Here is a 19,986-nt window from a genome sequence, read left to right as displayed (position 1 = left end):
CTTCTCCCACGCTCTCTTGCAGAGAAAGAAAGAAAGAAAAAAGAAAGATGTGGTTTCCGTCTCCTCCTTTCCCTTCCCTTCCCCTTCCCCCTTGAACTATACTTGGTACCTGAGCTTTACAGCTCTCGTATTCAAGAGTTCCAAAAAAAAAAAAAAAGACTTCTTATCAAGTCTACTTGATTCCTGACCGAGGGTTATCTTCCCAACGTCAGCACATTTTCAAACCTTACGCCGTTGAGATATACGCGTACCTTTTTTTCCATTCCAACACCATGTTCGGAGGAGTCGAGTCCGATCTCGAAAAAGCCCCCCAGGTGGGCAAAACGCCCATGGATGACAGCAGCGATGGCGCTGTCCCTGGGGAGAGTTTCATGTACGGCAATTCGCTGTACGCAAAGCTGCAACGGTTGGCGGGAAAGCTCAATATTGAGCAGCGAGGTGTCGAACGTGTCCCGGACAATGAACGGACTGACACGTCGTACTTCAATATCAGCAGCATGGTGTGTTCTTAACTCTTGTTTGCCTTGTGCTTTCGTCTTCGTCGGCTCTCTTGCCGGCTGCTCCAAGACCGCCCTCCCAAACTGACCCGTCGCAGTGGCTGGCGGCCAACATGGTGAGCAGTTCTTTCGCTATCGGCGTGCTTGGTTACTCCACCTTCGCTCTCGGCTTCGTCGATGCCATCCTCGTCTGCTTCTTCTTCAACCTGCTGGGTGTCTTGACCGTCTGCTGGTTTTCCTGCTTTGGTCCCGCCTTTGGTCTGCGCCAGATGGTGCTCTCCCGGTTCTGGTTTGGTTATTGGCCTACTAAGATCAGTAAGTTTCCTGAGACAGCCTGGTTACCACCATCATATGCTTATACCCTCTTCTATAGTTGCCCTTCTGAACGTTCTCTCCTGTTTGGGCTGGTCCGCCGCCAACTCCATCGTCGGCGCCCAGCTTCTCAATGCGGTGAACTCCGACGTTCCTGGATTTGCAGGCATCTTGATCATCGCCATCTGCACCCTTTTTGTCACCTTCGCTGGATACAAGGTCGTTCACCTGTACGAGTACTACAGCTGGATCCCGACCTTCATTGTCTTCATGATCGTCTTCGGATTGTTCGCCCACTCCGGTGATTTCAGGAATCTCCCCATGGGAACTGGAACTTCTGAGCTCGGCTCTTGCCTGTCTTACGGTGCGACTGTCTATGGTTTCGCCACTGGCTGGACCAGTTATGCCGCCGATTACACCGTCTACCAGCCCGCGGACCGCAGCCGTCGCAAGATCTTCTTCGCCGCCTGGGGAGGACTGATCCCCCCTCTTCTCTTCACCCAGTTCCTGGGTATTGCCGTTATGACCGCCACTTCCATCAACGGCGGAGACAACAAATACGCCTTGGGTTACAACCAGTCTGGAAATGGAGGTCTGTTGGGCGCTGTTCTTGATCCCGTCGGTGGATTCGGCAAGTTCTGTCTGGTGATCCTGTCTTTGTCCATCATCGCCAACAACTGCCCCAACATCTACTCCGTTTCCTTGACTCTCCAGGTCCTGAGTCGCTACTCTCAGCGCGTTCCCCGTTTCATCTGGGTCCTTCTCGCCTCCGGTGTCTCCATCGCCGTCGCCATTCCCGGTTACTCCCACTTCGAAGAAGTCCTGGAGAACCTGATGGACTTCATCGCCTACTGGCTGGCCATTTACTCCGGTGTCGCTCTTGCCGACCACATCGTTCGCCGTGGCTTCTCCGGATACCGCCCCGAGACTTATGACAAGCCCAACAAGCTGCCCTATGGTATCGCCGCTTGTATCTCCTTTGCTTTCGGTGTCGCGGGTATGGTTACTGGTATGAGCGAGACATGGTACACAGGTCCCATCGCCAAGCATGCTGGTAATGGTGATGTCGGTTTCGAGTTGGCTCTCCTCTTTTCTTTCGTCATGCATTCCGTTCTGAGACCCATTGAGCTGAAAATGCTGGGTCGGTAAATGCGTTTTTCTTTCTTTCTTCATGTCGATTTTTCTACCTTTTCTTTTTCTTGTTGGACTAAAACAAGGACATGTACTTGGGATACAGATTTATGGGTTGAGCTTGGTTGTCATGTATGTCTCCGTTGGGAATCTACGATGGATGTGATGATGTTGGTTCCGTGGTACGGAACCTGTCTGGCTGCTTTTCATGATGTTGGCTGGACTTTTATGTATATAGATGTAATCATTGATTCTAATATACCATTCCGTGCAGATGTGCCGGAGATGAATGAAACATGCAGAAGTGTCTGAGAAACATTGTGATTTATTTGGTACTATGTAGTAACATCCGATAGATCATCGGCTGTTCCTTCCATCGCGAGTGATGCATGATGTTGCTCTCTTGCCAACACAATACTTTCTCAGTTCAGCCGTCCTAGGGCAGAATCCTTGGAGGTCTGGGGAACAGTTTTGCCAAGCACGCTTGGTTTATCCTCCGATCTCTTCTGTCTTTGCAAGTCCTCGTTTGCCCGAACAAGAATAACGGCTTTCTCAATCTGAATTTCCTCATGTCCACTATCCGCACAGCGAAACAATGCCGGGAAAACGATGACAAGGAGCTCACCTATCGCGGTTTCATCCGGCAAAGTCTCTACATTCGCTATAGGGATTCGATTATGCGTGCGGGCATCTTGCACGATGAACAGTTCCAGATGGTACTTGCGTACGACTCGTTGAGGAAAGTGTGCCTCGTGATACCATTCCCACCGGTATCGCGAGGGCGAACTGCTCATCTTTGTCGCGAGACTTGCAGCTGGCTCCAGAATATCATCCCTCAACCTTTCCATTTTATTGTTCCAATTGACGTGGTGTTCAAAGTCAAAACACGTGAAAAGGTTGTACAATTTATCAATTATGCCATTGTACTCCTCATTGACACCTCTTTCGTACCTTTGGCAAGCAACATAAGCCCTAATGGTGTTTGTTTTCCAAAGGTTTAGATTTTCGATATCTTTCAAGTGTCAGCGACACTGAAGGCCGTGCCTCATACCGTCTCTCATGATGCTTACCTTTCTTGGACTGTAGTGATACCATTCCCGCATCAAGATCACTTAAGAGCGCCTCATCCGATGCCAGCATCCCGGGGACTGAGGCCTTGAGCAGTCCTACCTCGAGACGGCAGAACACTACATGCATCAGTAATTCAGACTGGACCTCGAGGACCCCTTGCGGATAGCTGTTTATGCCTCCAACGATATGAAGGTAGCACTGAAATTCTTTCAACGCGCATTCCAAATGAGTATCAAAGCCCGTGCATATTTCCGGAAGCCCTTCAACCCAATTGGAGAGGTTGTCCCGAATCTTGACGAACTCTTGCAAAACAGTGGTGTCGCTCAGGTCGCTCGACAGAGTGAATTTGAGGATCCTGGCTTGACATTCTTGCAACTGTTCTTCCAAATCCTGGTTACGTTGCTTCAATTTGGCGTTCTCCTGTCGCATCAGGTCTATGGCGTCTCGTCTGTCAACAGAGACACTCCTGAGGGTGGACAGTTCATGGTATAGTGAGGCTGATAATTTCCCCACACGGTCATAGAGCCGCATCAAATTGTGTTCAGATTGACCATCCATGTCTCTGTTACTCAAGATTTGACTGTCATTGACTGGTCTATTTTGACCTGTGTAGTTGGCCTTCCCCTGGGTATTGATCAGATATTGTGCCAAATATAAAGGAAAATCGACTGTTTCCCCTTCGACTCATGATCCTACCTTTTCCATTTTTTTCATTCGCCTCTCTATAATTGGAAGTGAGTCACAATGAAATGAGATTAATGATGTGGAAAGCACAATGAGGAAGGGAAATATATCATAAATCAGGGATTCGGTGTGGAAAGAAGTTCCTGTCAAGGCAGAAATTATATGGCGTGGTACTGAATTTCCGAGGACTTTTCTCTTAGGACTCAAGGACCACATACTACTCAATTGAATGAGCTTTCCAGCCACTGTGTTTACTAGGTAGCACCTAAGCGAATTCCACAAGGTAAATCATTCCAATGCAGAATCACCAAGTGCTCATCTCTAACTTACTGTCACCTTTCTTCTGCAGGGAACCTGGACCAAGTGCATTTGGTTCGTCATACTGTACTTGAAACCGCCTTGTCATAGATCCAGTCATTCTGCTCCAACCAAACAAGCTACATACGTCGAAGAAATGGCCAGTTCTTCCAATCAGAGAACCATCGTCGTCGCGGTGGATTTCGGTACCACTTACTCTGGGATCGCCTGGGGTCAAATGATTAATGTTTGTCTAACGTACCGCTACCGTACTTGGGTTCACATCACTGATGTTCTCCTCAGCCGGATAGTCATTACATTATCAATCAATGGCCGCAGAATGCTTCTGACACATGTGATGGGCTGACTAGTGAAAAGGTACCCAGCGAGGTCACCTATGAGTACACTAAGTCCGGAAAGAAATGTCTATGGGGTTTCCAAATTCTTGACAGCATGCCTCGAATTCAATGGATCAAACTCGGTCTTGTTCCCGACCATAAGCTTGGGGTAGGATCTCGATTGTCTGCAACATACAGTGACTGTCGTCGTATTCCGGTCCCTTATCATTCATCACCGCAAGACGTTGTGACTGATTACCTACGCTGCATTCGGGAACATGCTGTTAACATTTTGAGGTTGAAGCTTGGTAGTTCATTGGACAGTACGGGCCTTGAATTCGTCATCACAGTCCCAGCGATTTGGTCAGATAAAGCAAAAATGACGACAATGTCCTGCGCAGAAAAGGCAGGTTTTGGAGAAGCTTCCAAAGTACGCATAGTATCCGAGCCTGAAGCTGCTGCTATACATTCCCTTCGTGCTTCTAGCCCCCATGGACTGGAGGTCGGAGATACCATCGTTCTTTGCGACGCGGGAGGAGGCACTGTCGATCTTATAACATTCACAATCATGGAATTGTCTCCTAATATGCGTCTTAAAGAGGAAGCACCCGGTACTGGATCTTTGTGTGGCAGCACCTTTCTGAACAGACGCTTCGAAGAGATGCTAAACGACCGTCTCTCTTCCCTCCCCGGATGGGACAGGGATACACTGGATGAAGCAATGCATCGATTCGAAACCGTTGCCAAAAGAACCTTCAGTGGAAATGCAGACGATGACTTCATGTTCCCTGTTCCAGGCATAGCAGACAGCCAGGAAGTCGGGGTCCGTCGCGGCCGATTCAGAGTTACTGGCCAAGAGATGCAGCAACTGTTCTTGCCTATTTTACGAGACATTGGGGACCTTGTCCGAGAGCAAATTGAGACGTCTAACGCTCAGGTCAAAGCAATTTTCTTGGTTGGTGGGTTTGGACAGAGTCCATACCTTCGCACATATCTTCGCGACTGCTTCTCTCCTGGAGTAGAAGTGATAGCACCAGTTGACGGCTGGACTGCTGTTGTCAGAGGCGCATTGACAAAGACTCTTGGGGAGGTGTCTGATACAGAGATAAAAACATTCGTCGATTCCCGCAAGGCAAGGGAAAGTTATGGAATGATTTGCTCGACTAAATTCAATGATGAAGTGCATGATGCGAAGAAGAAGTAAGTGGCGATTGCCTGCTCAATGTGTTTCAACATCCGTCTTCTGCTTTTTTGTTCCAGTGGTCTGATAATTCCAGGTACTGGAATGCCAAAGAAGGAAAGTTCTATATCGACGTTATGCATTGGTTTGTTTCCAAGGTATGGACCGATATTCGAACACGCTTTTGATCTCTGGTAACATGTTCAGGGGGACGATATCGAAGAAGCGAAGGCCATTGAGACGACTTGGTCTCAGCACAAACTTGTTAAGGATGGCACGTTCGACTCAATTCATGTCAATCTCTACAAGCTCGATACTCCTATGGGTGAGAAGCCACCCTTGTACTTCAATCGCCGTGAGTACTATCGTGTAGATGAATATGGATGATTCTGTTTTATTGACGTGCCGTGATTAGACGTGAAGAAACATGCCAAGTTGAATCCAATCCTGAGCCAGATCGAGCAGGATCGTGTCCCAACCTGCTGTGGTGCAGATGACGAGCTCTACTATACGATTGGATTTCAGATCCATGCGGTGTACTATTCCGCTCATTGTGAATACATGCTCTGGTATGAAGGCCGCAATTACGGGAGTGTCAAAGCCGACTATGTCTAAACAATGAAATCTGCGCACCGCCATTGGATGCTGTCTCATGGACACATTTAGTGGCCTTCAGCCAATTGTTTACGAGAGAATCTAGAATGCGAAAGGAGAAGAACCCCGGTTACCCACGGACGGAGAACACTTGCGTTGGGCATTTTTCATCTTAATTTGTTTTTGGCCGTGGAAGATTGATATAGCTATTGAGGCAGATCTTCATTCAATAGGCCGTCTAATATGTATCTAAATTTGAAGAAAATAAAATGAAATAAACCCCCCCGTCTTATAGTAGAAAGATGTTCGGTGCATGCATACCAACGGTAGCCATCATCCAACTTATCACGTGACCCAGGTACCTAAGCACCAGCCACACTTAGCATGCGCCACAAGGCATTTGCCGCGCCGAACAAATCCACAACGGATCTTGCATCTTTCGCTGAAATCCAGAAATTCAGCAACAATCGGCGACATCATCAACCCCCCCATCACACACACAATGTCGAAGCTTGGAAAGTAAGCGGAAACTCCCCCCCAACCCCCGAAAATCCAGGGTCAAGAAGCGACAAAAAAAGAAGACAACGAAGAGAAAGAAAATCTGACCAGGACTGTTTTTCCACTTTCCAGCCGCGCCGACTGGGCCGACGACGAGGAGTTCGACGACCCCTCCGCTCTCCCCCCGCAGCAAATCACGACCAACAAAGATGGCACTAAGACGATCGTCTCCTACCGATTCAACGACGAAGGCAAGAAGGTGAAGGTGACCCGCCGGATCAAAACAACCGTTGTTCGCGAACATGTCAACCCTCAGGTCGCGGAGCGGAGGACCTGGGCCAAGTTCGGTCTGGAGAAGGGCAACGCGCCCGGACCTTCCTTCGATACGACCTCCGTGGGTGAGAACATTGCTTTCCGGCCCAGCGTCAACTGGAAGGTTCAGGCGGCCGAGGCGGAGAAGAATGGTGGCGAGAAGGGCAGCATGAAGGATCAGCTGAAGGACAAGAAGGTCAAGTGTCGTATTTGCAGTGGCGAGCACTTTACTGCTCGTTGTCCCTTCAAGGATACTATGGCTCCTGTCGACGAGCCCTCTGCTGGTGGTGAGGGTGGTGCTGAGGATTCTCCGGCTGCTGGCGCTTTGGGTGCTGGTACTTCTAGCTACGTGCCCCCTCATCTGCGGAAGGGTGCTGCTGGTGGCGGAGAGAGAATGGCTGGCAAGTATGAGAAGGATGATTTGGCGACTCTGAGAGTTACGAACGTGAGTTTTCCCAATTACCTCACCCTTGTCCTTAACTTTACTGGACACTGTTTTGCTATTTGCTGGTCTCCCCGGAGGGGAGGGGGAGGGGTAGAGGGGACAGGGAATCCTAGTTTTCCTCCTTTTGTTCCTCTCTCTCTCTCCTTTTCCTTGCCTGCTCTGCCCTCTCTTTGCCCTCTAAACACTCCTATTGGTGTTGTTTTGAGAGAGGGAAAGAGAGAAAGAGGAAGCAGCCCTTTTGGGCACACACATGGATGTCATGAGAACAGCAATCAGCTTCCTCTACTTTCCTTGCTTCTTTTGCATTTGGCTTCCCACGGACACATCACTGACTGACAACAAACCCAAACAGGTGAGCGAGTTGGCAGAGGAAGGAGAACTGCGGGATCTGTTCGAACGCTTCGGTCGTGTCACCAGAGTTTTCCTTGCCAGAGACAGAGAAACCCAGAGAGCCAAGGGCTTCGCTTTCATCAGCTTTGCGGATCGGGACGATGCTGCACGTGCTTGCGACAAGATGGATGGCTGTAAGTTATTCCTCCACTTGATTCTTCATTTCATTCATTTTTTTTCTGCGTCATATTTCTTTTTCTACCATTGCCATCGTTGCAATGTCAGCAACAAAGCAAGTTATCGGAATCGCAACTAATATTTCCTCTTCATCTAGTCGGTTACCGTCACCTTATCCTGCGCGTCGAATTCGCCAAGCGTGCCACTTAGATTTTCTCCTCCAAATTTCCAATTCCCACACATTTTTCTCTTCCCACACTTTATTCTCCTCCTTATTAACTTCTTCTCTTGCTTTTTGGTTTTTCCGTACGTATCATGACATGACACCCTTGGGTCTCTTTTCGTCAGGCAGGCGGGTTTGTCCATCCATCCACATTTCCCCATGGCTGAAGAAGATCTTCATCTCTCATCTATTGACTCCTTTTCTTTGTATTGTATGATCCGATCGATAATGATGATTACTGAAGAACAAAAGGCATCCCAGTGTGTCGTGCGTGTGTCGTCTTCTCTATTTGCTTTTTTGGGGTCGATTTGATACACAGAAAAGCTGCGTGGTCTGGTCTTCCTTTTCCTTATTCGCGCACTACTCTCTTCCGGTTCATTGTGTCTATTTGTCATGCTGAGTTGCAAGGCAAGGCAAGGCAAGCTTGCTTGCTTGTTTGCATGCTCCTCTGTTTCTTTTTTACTTTTCCGTGCATTGATCGATCGCGGGTGGAAGTATTCTTAGATCGAGGGAGAAGGTTCAAACCCGAAAACAAAAGTATTTCAATTTGTTCGTTGGAGTCTCACTACATAAGAAGTGAAATAGAGTAATAAAGTAAAAAGGTTCGGTCCTGCTTACTTGGGAACCTAAGTAGTAGTACTGTCCAGGTTCCTAGGACGGAGAGAAACTGGTTTTATTGGTTATTGGGGTAATGCTCCCGTATCATCGTCCGTCAAGTATCGATAGCCTGGCTGGGGTCTACATCTCAATCAGACGGTAGATATTGAAGAGCCTCCTGCTTGGTATGTCTCGGGTAGTTGGTTATTAGATCCTTGCTATGATGACTCAATGCGTATTAGCTGACAAGCTTCTATGATTTGGCGGCATGTGTCAGAAAGGCCTAGATTCGAGCCACTCGGGGCGCGACAAGGCAGCATTGACTGTACTGATCAGGCTTTGCAGAGACGAGCTGCATGGTGAATAACGACCATGGGGCTACAGAGTGCGGACCAACGAGCCAAGATCATGGTCAGTCCGTAGATGGTCCGGGGGTCAGCAGCTAGTTGTCTATGAACGCCGGGGATGCTGAGATATTGGTCATGACAGTTGCGAAGGGAGGCTGTGTTGTCGTTCGGTAAAGGTGGAAGGCTGCTGGCTGATAGTGTGTTTGCATGAGCTTCGTCATGAGTGTCATCGGCAAGGCAGCTCTGCATGTATGTCTATCTAGGGAAGAAAATCGGCATGGCAAGCGGGACGACGCACTTCTCAGTAGACGATTCCGCCTTGTATGGAGAGCATGACCAGATGTGAGATCGATATCGAGCCGCCATGACCCCCGGGCCACAGAGGACATCTCCCAGCATACGAGTGGATGCATGGGACTATTCAGAGCGTGGCGCCAGGCCAGTGGCTTTCGATATTCAATCAGGTCAATTCGGTTTCGTGTAATCTTCGCTCACAGCCCGGAGCATTCGCTGCTCGGAAGGATTGTGAATGGTGCTGTGTGTCCAGATGGCTGGTTACATTGCATGAAAACGGGTATGGAACGGGAAGTTGTTAACAATGGTTTTGTGTATCGTTGGGGGGACGTATCCAGCAAGTCCTGAAACTAGCCTTTCTTGGCTCTGAGACAGACCCTCTGGCTTCATTCTGTGCGACTTGAAGAGCGTACAGGACTGGCAGATGGGATCCCACTGCCTGCTCTGTGTCCTCGTGCACTTGGACATGCCAGTCCGTTGGCTGAAGCTCCATCAACGTCACCATCGCCACTACCGCTCAATCAGGCATGACGGCCGCCCTTCACCTCGTTTTCTTTGGCGCATCGGGTTTTATGACTGGTCCATCATCAGACTCCATGCAGGCATATGCCTCGCAGCCACCGGCGACTTTTTCGGTTCTTTTTCGTTGCTAGATTTATTCGTGCCGCTCTCCGTACGCTGCATAACAGGGGATACTGCTGAGGCTGGGAACACGTCAGTCATGACCTGAGAAGAGTATACAGCTTACCTGTAAAGCCTTACCGCCATGGACTGGCATAAGGGATCGGGAAAGATAGGGCGTCACTATTCAGTGTATCCCAGCACCACTCGCATCAGTATTGGAACCGGGCTGTACTATGCACCGATGATAGACATCAGCATAGACAATTGATCGACTGACTAATAGCCTAAGAAGTTGCACAGACAGGATGGATGTAGTAAAGATGCGCCGGCTTGCGGGCGCGCCCAAAGAAAAAGCTGCAGGCCTATTCGTAGTTATAGCGTGCTTTGTCGAACAACCAGATGCATATTGCAATTGGTGAGAAAGAGTCATATTGCGGAAATTAGAAACGAAAGCCCTTGTAGCTGACAAGGTGCAGGGCAATATCAATAAAGCAGAAAGTGGCCGGAGGCCGTCCTTTCACTACAGGTGGTGGCAAAACCAAAGAGAGCTATACTCACCAAGCAAAGGGTGCCTTACAACAAGACTACACCTGACCCTACCTTGACAAAGAATCCTAGTTAATGGCAATTGGGAAATCGTACAAGTGGCTGACCAGAGTCTATGCAGACCGCATCCAATACTTTCGGGTCCGAGGCTACAGCGTTTTTAGCGCAAGTTGTCGGCTATGACACGCGTTGCAGTGATACTTGTGCTCCCATTATAGTAGTTCATGAAAATATATTGGACCGCTTGTGCTTTGGGACGCCAAGAACGATCGTATCTATCAGGTTTATCCTGTACCTGTACATTAGCATGAGGGACGCGGTTGACCTTGTCGAGATCATCTTCTCGATGTGATGGTCCGTTAAGAATAATTGAATATATGGGGCCAAATGCAAAGTGGAATTCACACTTCGTCGGGCAGCTGAAGCTGGGGCACTAAAAGCCTGCCAAGGACTCATTCAAACGTGGGAACATTAGGGGATCCCGGAAATTAAAGCCGATTGTTCTGGACTCTAGATGAGCTCAGCTGCCTTGATTGGCATGACAACCGATGTGCGGACTATCTTGATGGTCCAAACCGTAATATCGGCCAGTTGCAGATAGGAGCATGCCATGGCTGTCCCTTCGCTCCATTATGGCTTATAAAGGTAATTATTCGACTGTCGTACAGGAGTGCCATCCGCAGAGGGTATCAGCCACCGCCAGTGCGGGTAGAAAAAGTCAGCAGGTGAAGAGAAGAGCGTATCGCAGCTATTGCTCCTGGAACACTGAAGATGCGAGTCAATCGGAAGTACTCCATCTGCACAAAATGTTAGCACGGGCAACCCTAGGACAGGTCCAACACATTCCCGGATAGGCTAGAAGCCACGGTCTTGAATGGGACCTTGTTTGAACTCTAATATGGACGGGTTTCCGGGCGGACGGGCCTCTCTCAACCAAGGAAAGGCTGGGGCCAGTTGAGACAAAGAAAAAGGAATTAGTTAAAGAAGTTTACTCACTATGGACATCGGTAGTGGAGAAAGGTTTCTTCGGAGTAGGAGTAGGCTTGCTTCCCACAAGTCACGGTAACTGCGTCTCCATAAGATGATACTCTGTGATTCGCTAATCAGTCCCCACGGGTATTAGTGGACTCTAGATCGAGCTGTGAATGGCGGCCAAGACAGCAAGCAATAAACTTTTGCTATTGTGTAGGCGGCCATCGTGGAGGGCATCTATCTGGACATGCCAATAATAGACGGAAGGCCATGACGAGGACCGTTGCCTGAACAAAGTTTTTTTCTGACGGTCCCAACGGCAAGGCTAATCGTCAGTTGGATGCCATAACAATAAAATATATCAATCAGAAAAGAAATAAATGGATGGGATGGAGGAGACAAGGACAGGGACGATAACGGGGTGGATGGTCGAAGGCTCAATTGTTGTTGTAAGAAGAAGGTCCATGCAGGTATGCCGCTATACTCTTTTGGGATGACCCCATGCGGGGCACGTGCCTTCGGTCGGGTTGGGTTTAGCGTCACGATGCGGATCCCGATTCATGTTTTGGTGTGTCTCCGCCGAACCAGGCGCACGAAATTCAAAGGGGAAAGAATAAGCAGGGAAAACAAGCAACTCACACAAACAAATTCGTAAGATGTTTACCATCTAGAAAAGGATCCAGTTCGAGGACTGTCTTGTCTGTGTTTCTGATCTTTCAGGAGAAAATTCGCCCCTTTGCCGATATCATCATCACCTCATTCATCATGACCGATCAGCAATGTCCTTTCTAGGGAGAAATTTGAATCTCATGGGTCTTTGACGCCCTACCCTTGGACTTCAACCCGCCGACAGGCTCCATTCAACGGGCTAATGGGGCTTACCCTGGCTTGAAATGCAACCTTCGTCTCTAGCCCCCCCCTGGTTCAAGGTTACTATGGGATTCGCGCCGCATCCCGCGGACACATCCTGCACGACATTCGCCCTCCCTCCATTAGGGACCCCATACCCTTATACAGGTCTCCAACAAATGGCTCTCAATTAAAACCCCAGCACTGGGTCTCCACCAATTATACATCCTTGGCTACTTTTTTCAGCACGGTGCATATCACATCTCAACCAACTAGCTTCCTGCGAGCCTGGATGATCATGCAGCCACATAATAATCCTTCACCGGATAAGGAAAAGAAGCCAGAAAATAAGAGGAAAAAGGAAAAGGGGAAAACACAAAACTAATTAAAATTAAGGAAAGAAAAAGAAAAGAAGCGAGAAAGAAGACACTTACGCCCACCCCCACTGGCTGAGATACCAGAGACCACTACTTGACCTACTAAGTATTTTTTTTTCCCGCTTCAGGTTCGGCGGTCTCCTTTGCCCTCTCACCAATCAGTGCCTCTTCTCGATTCTAGAAAACATTGCCGTGTGCTCCGTACAGCGAATGTTACTTTCTCCGTACTGGGCAAGGGTGGTGTGACTGGAAGAAGGTATCATTACTGCTGGAGCATATTCCCTAACTATAACTAGTACAGCCAAAAGTTCCAACCGATTAGTGTGTATGGGGCGGGTCATGACTACACACTGCTCTTTGTATCGGCCGCATTTTGGATTCGAATCGTTTCCAAATCGTTCAAGCCCATGTCGGTGAGTGAACAAACCACCATACGGTAACAAGAAAGAAAATTAAAAAATAAAACAAAAATGACAATAATGAATAAAACAACCGTTGGATCGAACATGTCGATCGCCTGATCTCTCATTCATGCAAGAGCTACTGCTGCTCGTGCCTCAAGCACCCGAGATCCTCTTGAGAGCATCCAAGGCCGGAGCTCATGCCTAGAACATGGATTCTTTTTTTTGGGTCCACAGGCCCCTGTCTGGGACTGTACAATTTTTTACGGAGTACATCGACCGTTCGTCAATGGCCTTGAAAGCTATTGGTTGTCTGCATCTGCCCAAGCTCAGTAGTTATCAACAGTCTCCATCATGCGACTGGGGTCTGCACGATTCCCGGAGTGATGATCGTCGCTACTAATCCGTTCTAGCACCATTCTAATTTGTTTTGCTGCACTTTGCCGTTCGCCGGGTGTTCACACTAAGGACAGCTGACTTTGCCGGTGATGTTCTGTATGGAGTATGGACAGTTCACCAATCACGCCGCCAGCTGAACCATGTCCAAGTTGGTCTCCATTCTGCTCTTGAGTTTGTGCAGCCTTGAAATCTGCCTAGACGTGGACCATGGGGATGTAACATGGATTTCAACGAATGCCGTGTCTCTCCAACGGTTTCGACAGGGTCCCAAACTCTTTTTTATCCCTTTCGCGCCATTTTAGTTGATACACCCATTATCAGCCAGGAAGGCAATTGCTCACTCCACCCGCTAATACAATAAAAAAAAAATCCAAATAGAGAGAAAATGAAATAAGAAGAAAAATAAACAATAAAAAGAAAAGGAAAAAAAATAAAGGTGAAGCATATTGTTTTCTGGGAAATGAATGGGGGAGGGGGGAGTGTGCCGAAGGGACGAAAATGGAAAACGGAAGAAAAACAAAAGAGCGCCTTTTCTATTCGCGCAAGCGTATCCCAAAGGCAGCACGCATTGTAGTCCGTTTCTTTTCTTTTTCTTCTGCTCAGTCATGGATCGGAAACAACAAATGTCTTTGACCCTGGCCTCGACTAAACTCAACAGCAAACTCGTGGTGAAAGTGGTATTCGCTTTCAAGCTTAAATCGGCAACCTGAAGCTCCCAGGGCTTGTGCACAACGAGCTTCTGCAGACATTTCCGCCGCATCTTACCAGGATCGCTCATTGGTCACCGTAAAGGGGCCAGGCTAGGTAGACAGCGGAGAAAGTGGGCGTCGTGTTGGTGTGGGCAGGAGAAAATACCATGACATGAAGGAAGTGGTTTTTCATCCAACACCGGGAAACAGATATCAAGCGACCAGATCCCTCGACTGCCGGTCCAGGGCATTTTTACCAGTCAACTGCTCGTTCTGCACGGCGGCTAACAGTCCTCTGCGACTCAATTCTCCATCTTCTTTGTCAAAATTCCTGATTAATCCACCGAGAGGCCAAATTGGAGCCCTGAGCCCAACAGTTATCTCCTTGACGTGGACAAGCGGAACATTGAGATAACCGATATACATACATATAGGGTTGCATCTCAAATTGAAAGCTGCAGTGATAGATGCAAAATAACCTTCCTCATTCTTGACTCAACTTGCTCGTCATCCGCCAATTGATACATGTGAGTCCATTCCACTTACTTATAAAATTCAGGATTCTGCACCAGCAATAACTCTATGGCACATGCATCTCTATCTTCTCCCTGTCCTTGTCTTCCTTCTGACTCCATCCACATTTATTGCTTTCGTTCTTCTTCTTGTGCCTTGTTGAGTGGTCCCATCACTATTCCGTTGTCTGAAATGCTTCGGCTACCACTTGATACTTCCATGGTTATTGTTTTAAACCCTACATCTTTTGTTCAGCCAAGCCACTTACCACCGATTACTGCACCGTGGTGTGGGTAAGCTTATGCCTTGACAGCACTTGCTACATTCTGCCTCTATTGTAAGATTTACCTAGCAAGCCGTTGAGAGATCCTTTCCGTCATGGCTGCCGTGGCGAACATGGAAAGCTGAGCACAATCATCTACGGATGCTTCTATGTTTTCTTTTTTCTTTTTTTTTTTTTTTTTTTTTTTTTTCCCTTTCTAAATCCACGGAATTTCCTTTCTTGTTTCGCTCTTCTTTTCTTCCCTAGATTAGTTCCGGTCACCCCTCTCTGTCGCCCCTTTTACATGAACATGTCGTCTACCTCAGTGGGATCGAATACCTGATCAGCCACAATATCATCAAAGCAGATTTACTTCGTGCACTAGTCGACCTTTGCTATCCTCGGGGATGTGGAAAGGTCCATAATCGCCTGTGTTGCTTTCCTTTCAGCGGTTTGTTGAGTCACTAACGGTGTTATAGAATCGCGTCGCTATACCAGGGATCTCGCCATTTTCTAATACCTCCGAATAAGAGCGATAGTGTATGTCGAGGCGCGCGGTTGTAAGACCAACAGGATACTTCACTAACACCTGTCGCTAGCTATCGCCTTTTCAGCTTCTAGCGTACCCCTGTTGGGCGCCGCCCAAGCCTAGCGCTCGCCGGGCGTACTTTTAGTGCTTTAGTTTGCGTTGATTCCAAGGGTCCCAGACGTGAATCGGGCTCCTGCGTCTAGCTTGCTAAGCCAAGATACCCTGATTTACTGATCTACCTTGTCTTGAACTTCTTTTAACGGCAGTTTGCTAGTTGACTGTCGCAAGTTTGCAAATGAATCACTGTAAGTGGGCTCATTTCTTGTTAGTACCGTTGCGAACTGGGTTTTTGTCACGGGTATGGTTTTCTTTATTACCGCCAAAGATACGATCTGAGGAGCGGGCTTTGCACTCGTGACCCAGTTGCGATTTGCTTCTGACAGGCGATCTACATTCGGGGTGACGTTTATTTCTTCCTTTTCGCATCTCAAGCTCTTCTACTCGGTTACACCATTTCAGGCGCTCCGTTCCTCTGGTATTATAATGACATCAGGAATACTGCTTCCTTGGTGGACAGGGATGGGGATCCCTATTTCATACCGGGCTGATCAGATAATTTGTGTCCTTTCTTTTTCGTTCCTTCCGGCTTCCTTATTTCCTCGCATTGTTCTTGGTGAATTCCTATGATATTCGTTATCCAACTCTGTTTTTTCTTCTCTCCAGTATTGCGCTGTGGATCTGCTCGCTACCGAATGGGACATGGCAATGCGATCTAATCATGAGCTCTTTCTTAGCAACGCTTCTGCAAAGCACATTTCCACTGGACGGCCCGATAAACACCGACGGGGACTATACAGGGACATCACGACCATTTTCGAGTTCGACAGGCTTTTCCATGGATGAAGAGGAAAATACCCGAAGGGGCGGTGCTGTTGGCCACCCGCTGGCGCAGCCAGTGTCAATACCAGCTACCAACGGCCTGCGATACAACACACAGCAGCCTGCGATGCAGGAGGTACCGTAAGTTGTCTTTCAATTCGGACTGCCCTTGTGCTCCACTTGGCCCGCTTGCAGCCACTAGTCACAGCTTCTCCCTTCTAGTCCGAACAACCTGAATAGTCGGCCCAACGCCCTCGATTGATTCATTATTCTTTATTATTTTTGCTGTTATTATTATTATAATTACGATTATTATTGCTATTCCTTTTCTATTATTCTTTTTCTTTTTCTTTTCTTTTCTTTTTTTTTTACCTCCAACCTCCCCTACCATCAATTATTATCAACATGATTTTGTCGTGTGCTGTTGATAATAATGATGTTGATGGCAATCTTGATTATTCCTGAATATTCCAAATTTACTCACTTTAGCCCTGGGGGTGTTGAGTGGCTTTATTGTCATTTTCATTTTCTATTTTCCTTTTTCGATGTTGTTTCCCTTTTTTTGTTTTTTCCCTTTTCCTTTTTCCATTCTTTTCCGTGTTGAGCGCCTATTTCTCATCATCCATTTTCGTCACTGCTCCCTTCTTTCTTTTTGAATTTCATTTTATTCCTACTTCCTTAATTTTTTTATGTCAAAGTGCCGTCCTTAATGGTCTATACCAAACTGCTGCTTGCATGCGTCTACCTGCTGCTCCCTGGTCGCATTACCGAATCTTTAGCATATCCTCTCGCAAATGATGGCCGCACAGCTCGTCGCTGGTTCATTTATACATGCTGTATGGTCGTGATGCGTTGGGATCCAAGCGTTCTATATCTTGCTTTTCTTCTGCTGTCATCCTCGACGATTATTTTCGGCAATAACCCAGCAGATGCAACAACTTACTGACCTGGGTCTGTTCTTCTAGCTTTCCGACGTCTCCTACCTCCATTCTCATGAGCCCTACTGACACATGCTCTGGTTCGTTTCCCTTTATCTCTCGGTCCCCTGCCATCGGCTAACATGCGCCCTCCATCAATATGGTGCGGTGCTTCATAGAAACATTTTCTCCTTCATCGAACTCACTGTATACACATTCTTCAGGAATGTCATACGATAGAATGTCGGATTACAGATCCCACCGGGTGCCCCCACTGTAAGTGTGTCTCAATCTTTGGTACTTTGTTGACATGCACCGATTGATAAGAAAACTTTGGGACCTGTACAGTCAGCCGCCCGCCAACATGTCACCTAGTCTGCAATCGCAGGGGACAACCGTCTCTGGAAGTACCTCCATTATGGGGCGAAATGATGGGTATCCGGGAGCATACACACTCCATCGAGGACCGTTCCAAGGACCTTTGGCAGGTCTTGGGGAATTCAATAGGATCACACCCTTTGGAACAACCCCTCGAGGTGTTATCGAGGGCACTATGGATCGACCCTCGAGCGTGTATATTGGGTCGGGGACTATGTTGGTGGACGCCGTCCAGCAACGTTTGCCCCAGCCAGTTGCCGATGCTCCTCCGTTCGGCGAAACTATGGTGATTCAACCGGTCGTCTCCGGAGCTCAAACCATCACTCCTGAGATACAAGCCAAGATACATAAGGGTTTCTTCCAGGTCGATGACAAGTGGACGTGCTATAGACGCAATTATTTCTCAGTCTCGTGTTCGTTCACGTTGCAGCCGTGGTCAAACGCTCCACTATACGTGAAATTGTCGGAGCATGGGCCAGAACGCATTACAAGATTTGCCATGTCAATTTCCGCTGTAGTGAACCAACAAGTTGGAGAAGTTCGGGAATTGGTTCAACACACCCCAAAACGCGACAAGCAATCGGAAAGAAAACCGGGGAAGGTCATATTGCAACCCTCTCAACCTACGCCCTTGGTTCTGGGCCACGGAGCATCACCAAACAGCAGTCAGCATGGGTTTTCGTTGGCCTCACAGTCGGCTGGATTATCTCTCGATTTCGCTGGTTACCCAGGAGCGGGCCAGCCTTCACAGCCGCCAACCCAGCACACGTTTGAGCGAATTCAGTTCCAAAAGGCGACGGCGAACAATGGAAAACGGCGAGCCCAGCAGCAGTACTATAATCTAGTCGTTGAGCTCTATGCTGAGGTCGCCAGTTCGATTCCAGGGACCGATGCCCAATGGGTCAGAATTGCCAGGCGACTTTCGCATCCAATGGTAGTCCGGGGTCGCTCCCCGGGCCATTACAAAGACGGCCGCCGCGATAGTTCGACCAGAATGGGCCCCGATGGAGGGAGCGGTGGCTCCGGCGATGGAAGTGGAGGGGCTGTCCTACCCCCAGGATTAGGAGCAGGTGCACGGTCTCACTTGGCCCTCATGCCGTACGACTCTTCTCAGCGCGGTGGGCCACATTACGGTCGAACAGATTACCATCAAATGACCGCGCCAGACCGGTCACCGCTAAGCGAGAGTCCACACATATCGTCATCCTCGTCATCGGCGTTTGATATTGGACTCATGAATGATAACACCATGGATCCGATGGACTCGATGAAAAGCTCTTCCAGCATGGATACCTATCAGGACTCTAACTATAGCGTTATGAACAACCGAAAGCCGGCAAGCCATTACCGCCATCCACATCCCTCATTCGAGTACGAACCCGTTTCCAAAACCAGCGAAGAGACCGGCCATGCATTTCCCCAGCCATTTGAGTCGATGGTCTCTATGGTGACGAATAATGATCAGCATGAACCTCCGCACTACCTGAAACAACCCCCTCGGCTAGCTTCTCACCTGTACCAGCACTCTAGTAGTAGTGGCTTTGACCCCGTCTATTCGACTCGCACCGCTGATGGGAGCTCTTATGGTCGATTTACCAACTCCCAAAGTCTGTGCGCTTAGCAGGTCTCTGGTATTTTCCTTTCCATCTCAACCTTTGCGAACCTTTCATGCACATCTCTTGTGTTGTGTGTGTTTCCGTCGTTGTCTTTTCCTTATCGCACTTATGTTTACATTCTCTAGTTTCTATTATCTTTTTGTCATCTCTTTTATTTCCCTACTTATTTTTTTTTTCCTTATATCTTTTCTTACTTCCTTTCCTCCTATTCTGTCTCTTTGTGATCCAGATGTTTTTGGAAAGCTTTCCTTCCAGTTTCTCATATTACCCGTTCATGAAGCAGAAAAGACTTGCCCCAGATGAAGTTCTTCTGTCCCGAGCGCCTGACCCTACGTTTGCCGAAACGCGTTGGTTGCATTCGCCGGACATCCGATGACTTATGCGTGCCTATAGACTGCGAAGCTGAGCTGACTTGCCCTCTCTCCCATGTTGAAAGAAAGTTGAAATTGCATTACCACGGTGACAACCCCTTTTGGAATCCTTGTGCACCGGGGCTTGTTTCATTCCCTTTGCTTTTCCTTCGCCCCACTTATTTTTTTCTTTCTTGTCTCCAGCCTGTCAATTTCCTTCTCTCCCCCTCTCCCCCCCCATCGCAACCCCCTATTGATGCTGCCTCCGGAAGGACCAAAGGGATGATGCATTGCTTCCATTCCCCGTTCACAACAGACGGGGCCCAAAACATATGAGTTTCTACATGTAGACGAGACT

General features: G+C 48.2%; 5 protein-coding genes across 5 annotated transcripts; 4 read left to right on the top strand and 1 right to left on the bottom strand.

Annotated features, from left to right (window-relative positions):
• Positions 1-272: 272 nt before the first annotated feature.
• FCY2 (cytosine permease) lies at positions 273-1,958 on the top strand (the record flags this gene model as incomplete). The annotated part of the gene is made up of 3 exons (XM_041683025.1): positions 273-500; positions 596-812; positions 871-1,958. 3 exons carry the CDS (start codon positions 273-275, stop codon positions 1,956-1,958), a joined length of 1,533 nt encoding a protein of 510 aa, XP_041547326.1.
• A 404-nt stretch (positions 1,959-2,362) lies between these two features.
• Positions 2,363-3,440, bottom strand: AKAW2_70441S (uncharacterized protein; the record flags this gene model as incomplete). The annotated part of the gene is made up of 2 exons (XM_041683024.1): positions 2,363-2,952; positions 3,011-3,440. 2 exons carry the CDS (start codon positions 3,438-3,440, stop codon positions 2,363-2,365), a joined length of 1,020 nt encoding a protein of 339 aa, XP_041547325.1.
• Positions 3,441-4,709: 1,269 nt separating this feature from the next.
• Positions 4,710-6,125, top strand: AKAW2_70440A (Hsp70 family protein; the record flags this gene model as incomplete). Its single annotated transcript, XM_041683022.1, has 4 exons — positions 4,710-5,530; positions 5,608-5,668; positions 5,718-5,865; positions 5,926-6,125. 4 exons carry the CDS (start codon positions 4,710-4,712, stop codon positions 6,123-6,125), a joined length of 1,230 nt encoding a protein of 409 aa, XP_041547324.1.
• Positions 6,126-6,606: 481 nt separating this feature from the next.
• tif35 (translation initiation factor eIF3 core subunit g) lies at positions 6,607-8,076 on the top strand (the record flags this gene model as incomplete). The annotated part of the gene is made up of 4 exons (XM_041683021.1): positions 6,607-6,623; positions 6,735-7,359; positions 7,712-7,883; positions 8,024-8,076. 4 exons carry the CDS (start codon positions 6,607-6,609, stop codon positions 8,074-8,076), a joined length of 867 nt encoding a protein of 288 aa, XP_041547323.1.
• Positions 8,077-15,783: 7,707 nt separating this feature from the next.
• Positions 15,784-19,283, top strand: AKAW2_70438A (NDT80 / PhoG like DNA-binding family protein; the record flags this gene model as incomplete). The annotated part of the gene is made up of 5 exons (XM_041683020.1): positions 15,784-15,793; positions 16,283-16,508; positions 17,333-17,385; positions 17,464-17,560; positions 17,612-19,283. 5 exons carry the CDS (start codon positions 15,784-15,786, stop codon positions 19,281-19,283), a joined length of 2,058 nt encoding a protein of 685 aa, XP_041547322.1.
• Positions 19,284-19,986: the final 703 nt, after the last annotated feature.

This window comes from Aspergillus luchuensis, chromosome 7 (genome assembly GCF_016861625.1).
Source record: "Aspergillus luchuensis IFO 4308 DNA, chromosome 7, nearly complete sequence".
NCBI lineage: Eukaryota > Fungi > Ascomycota > Eurotiomycetes > Eurotiales > Aspergillaceae > Aspergillus > Aspergillus luchuensis.
This window is presented reverse-complemented; position numbering and strand designations above follow the sequence as displayed.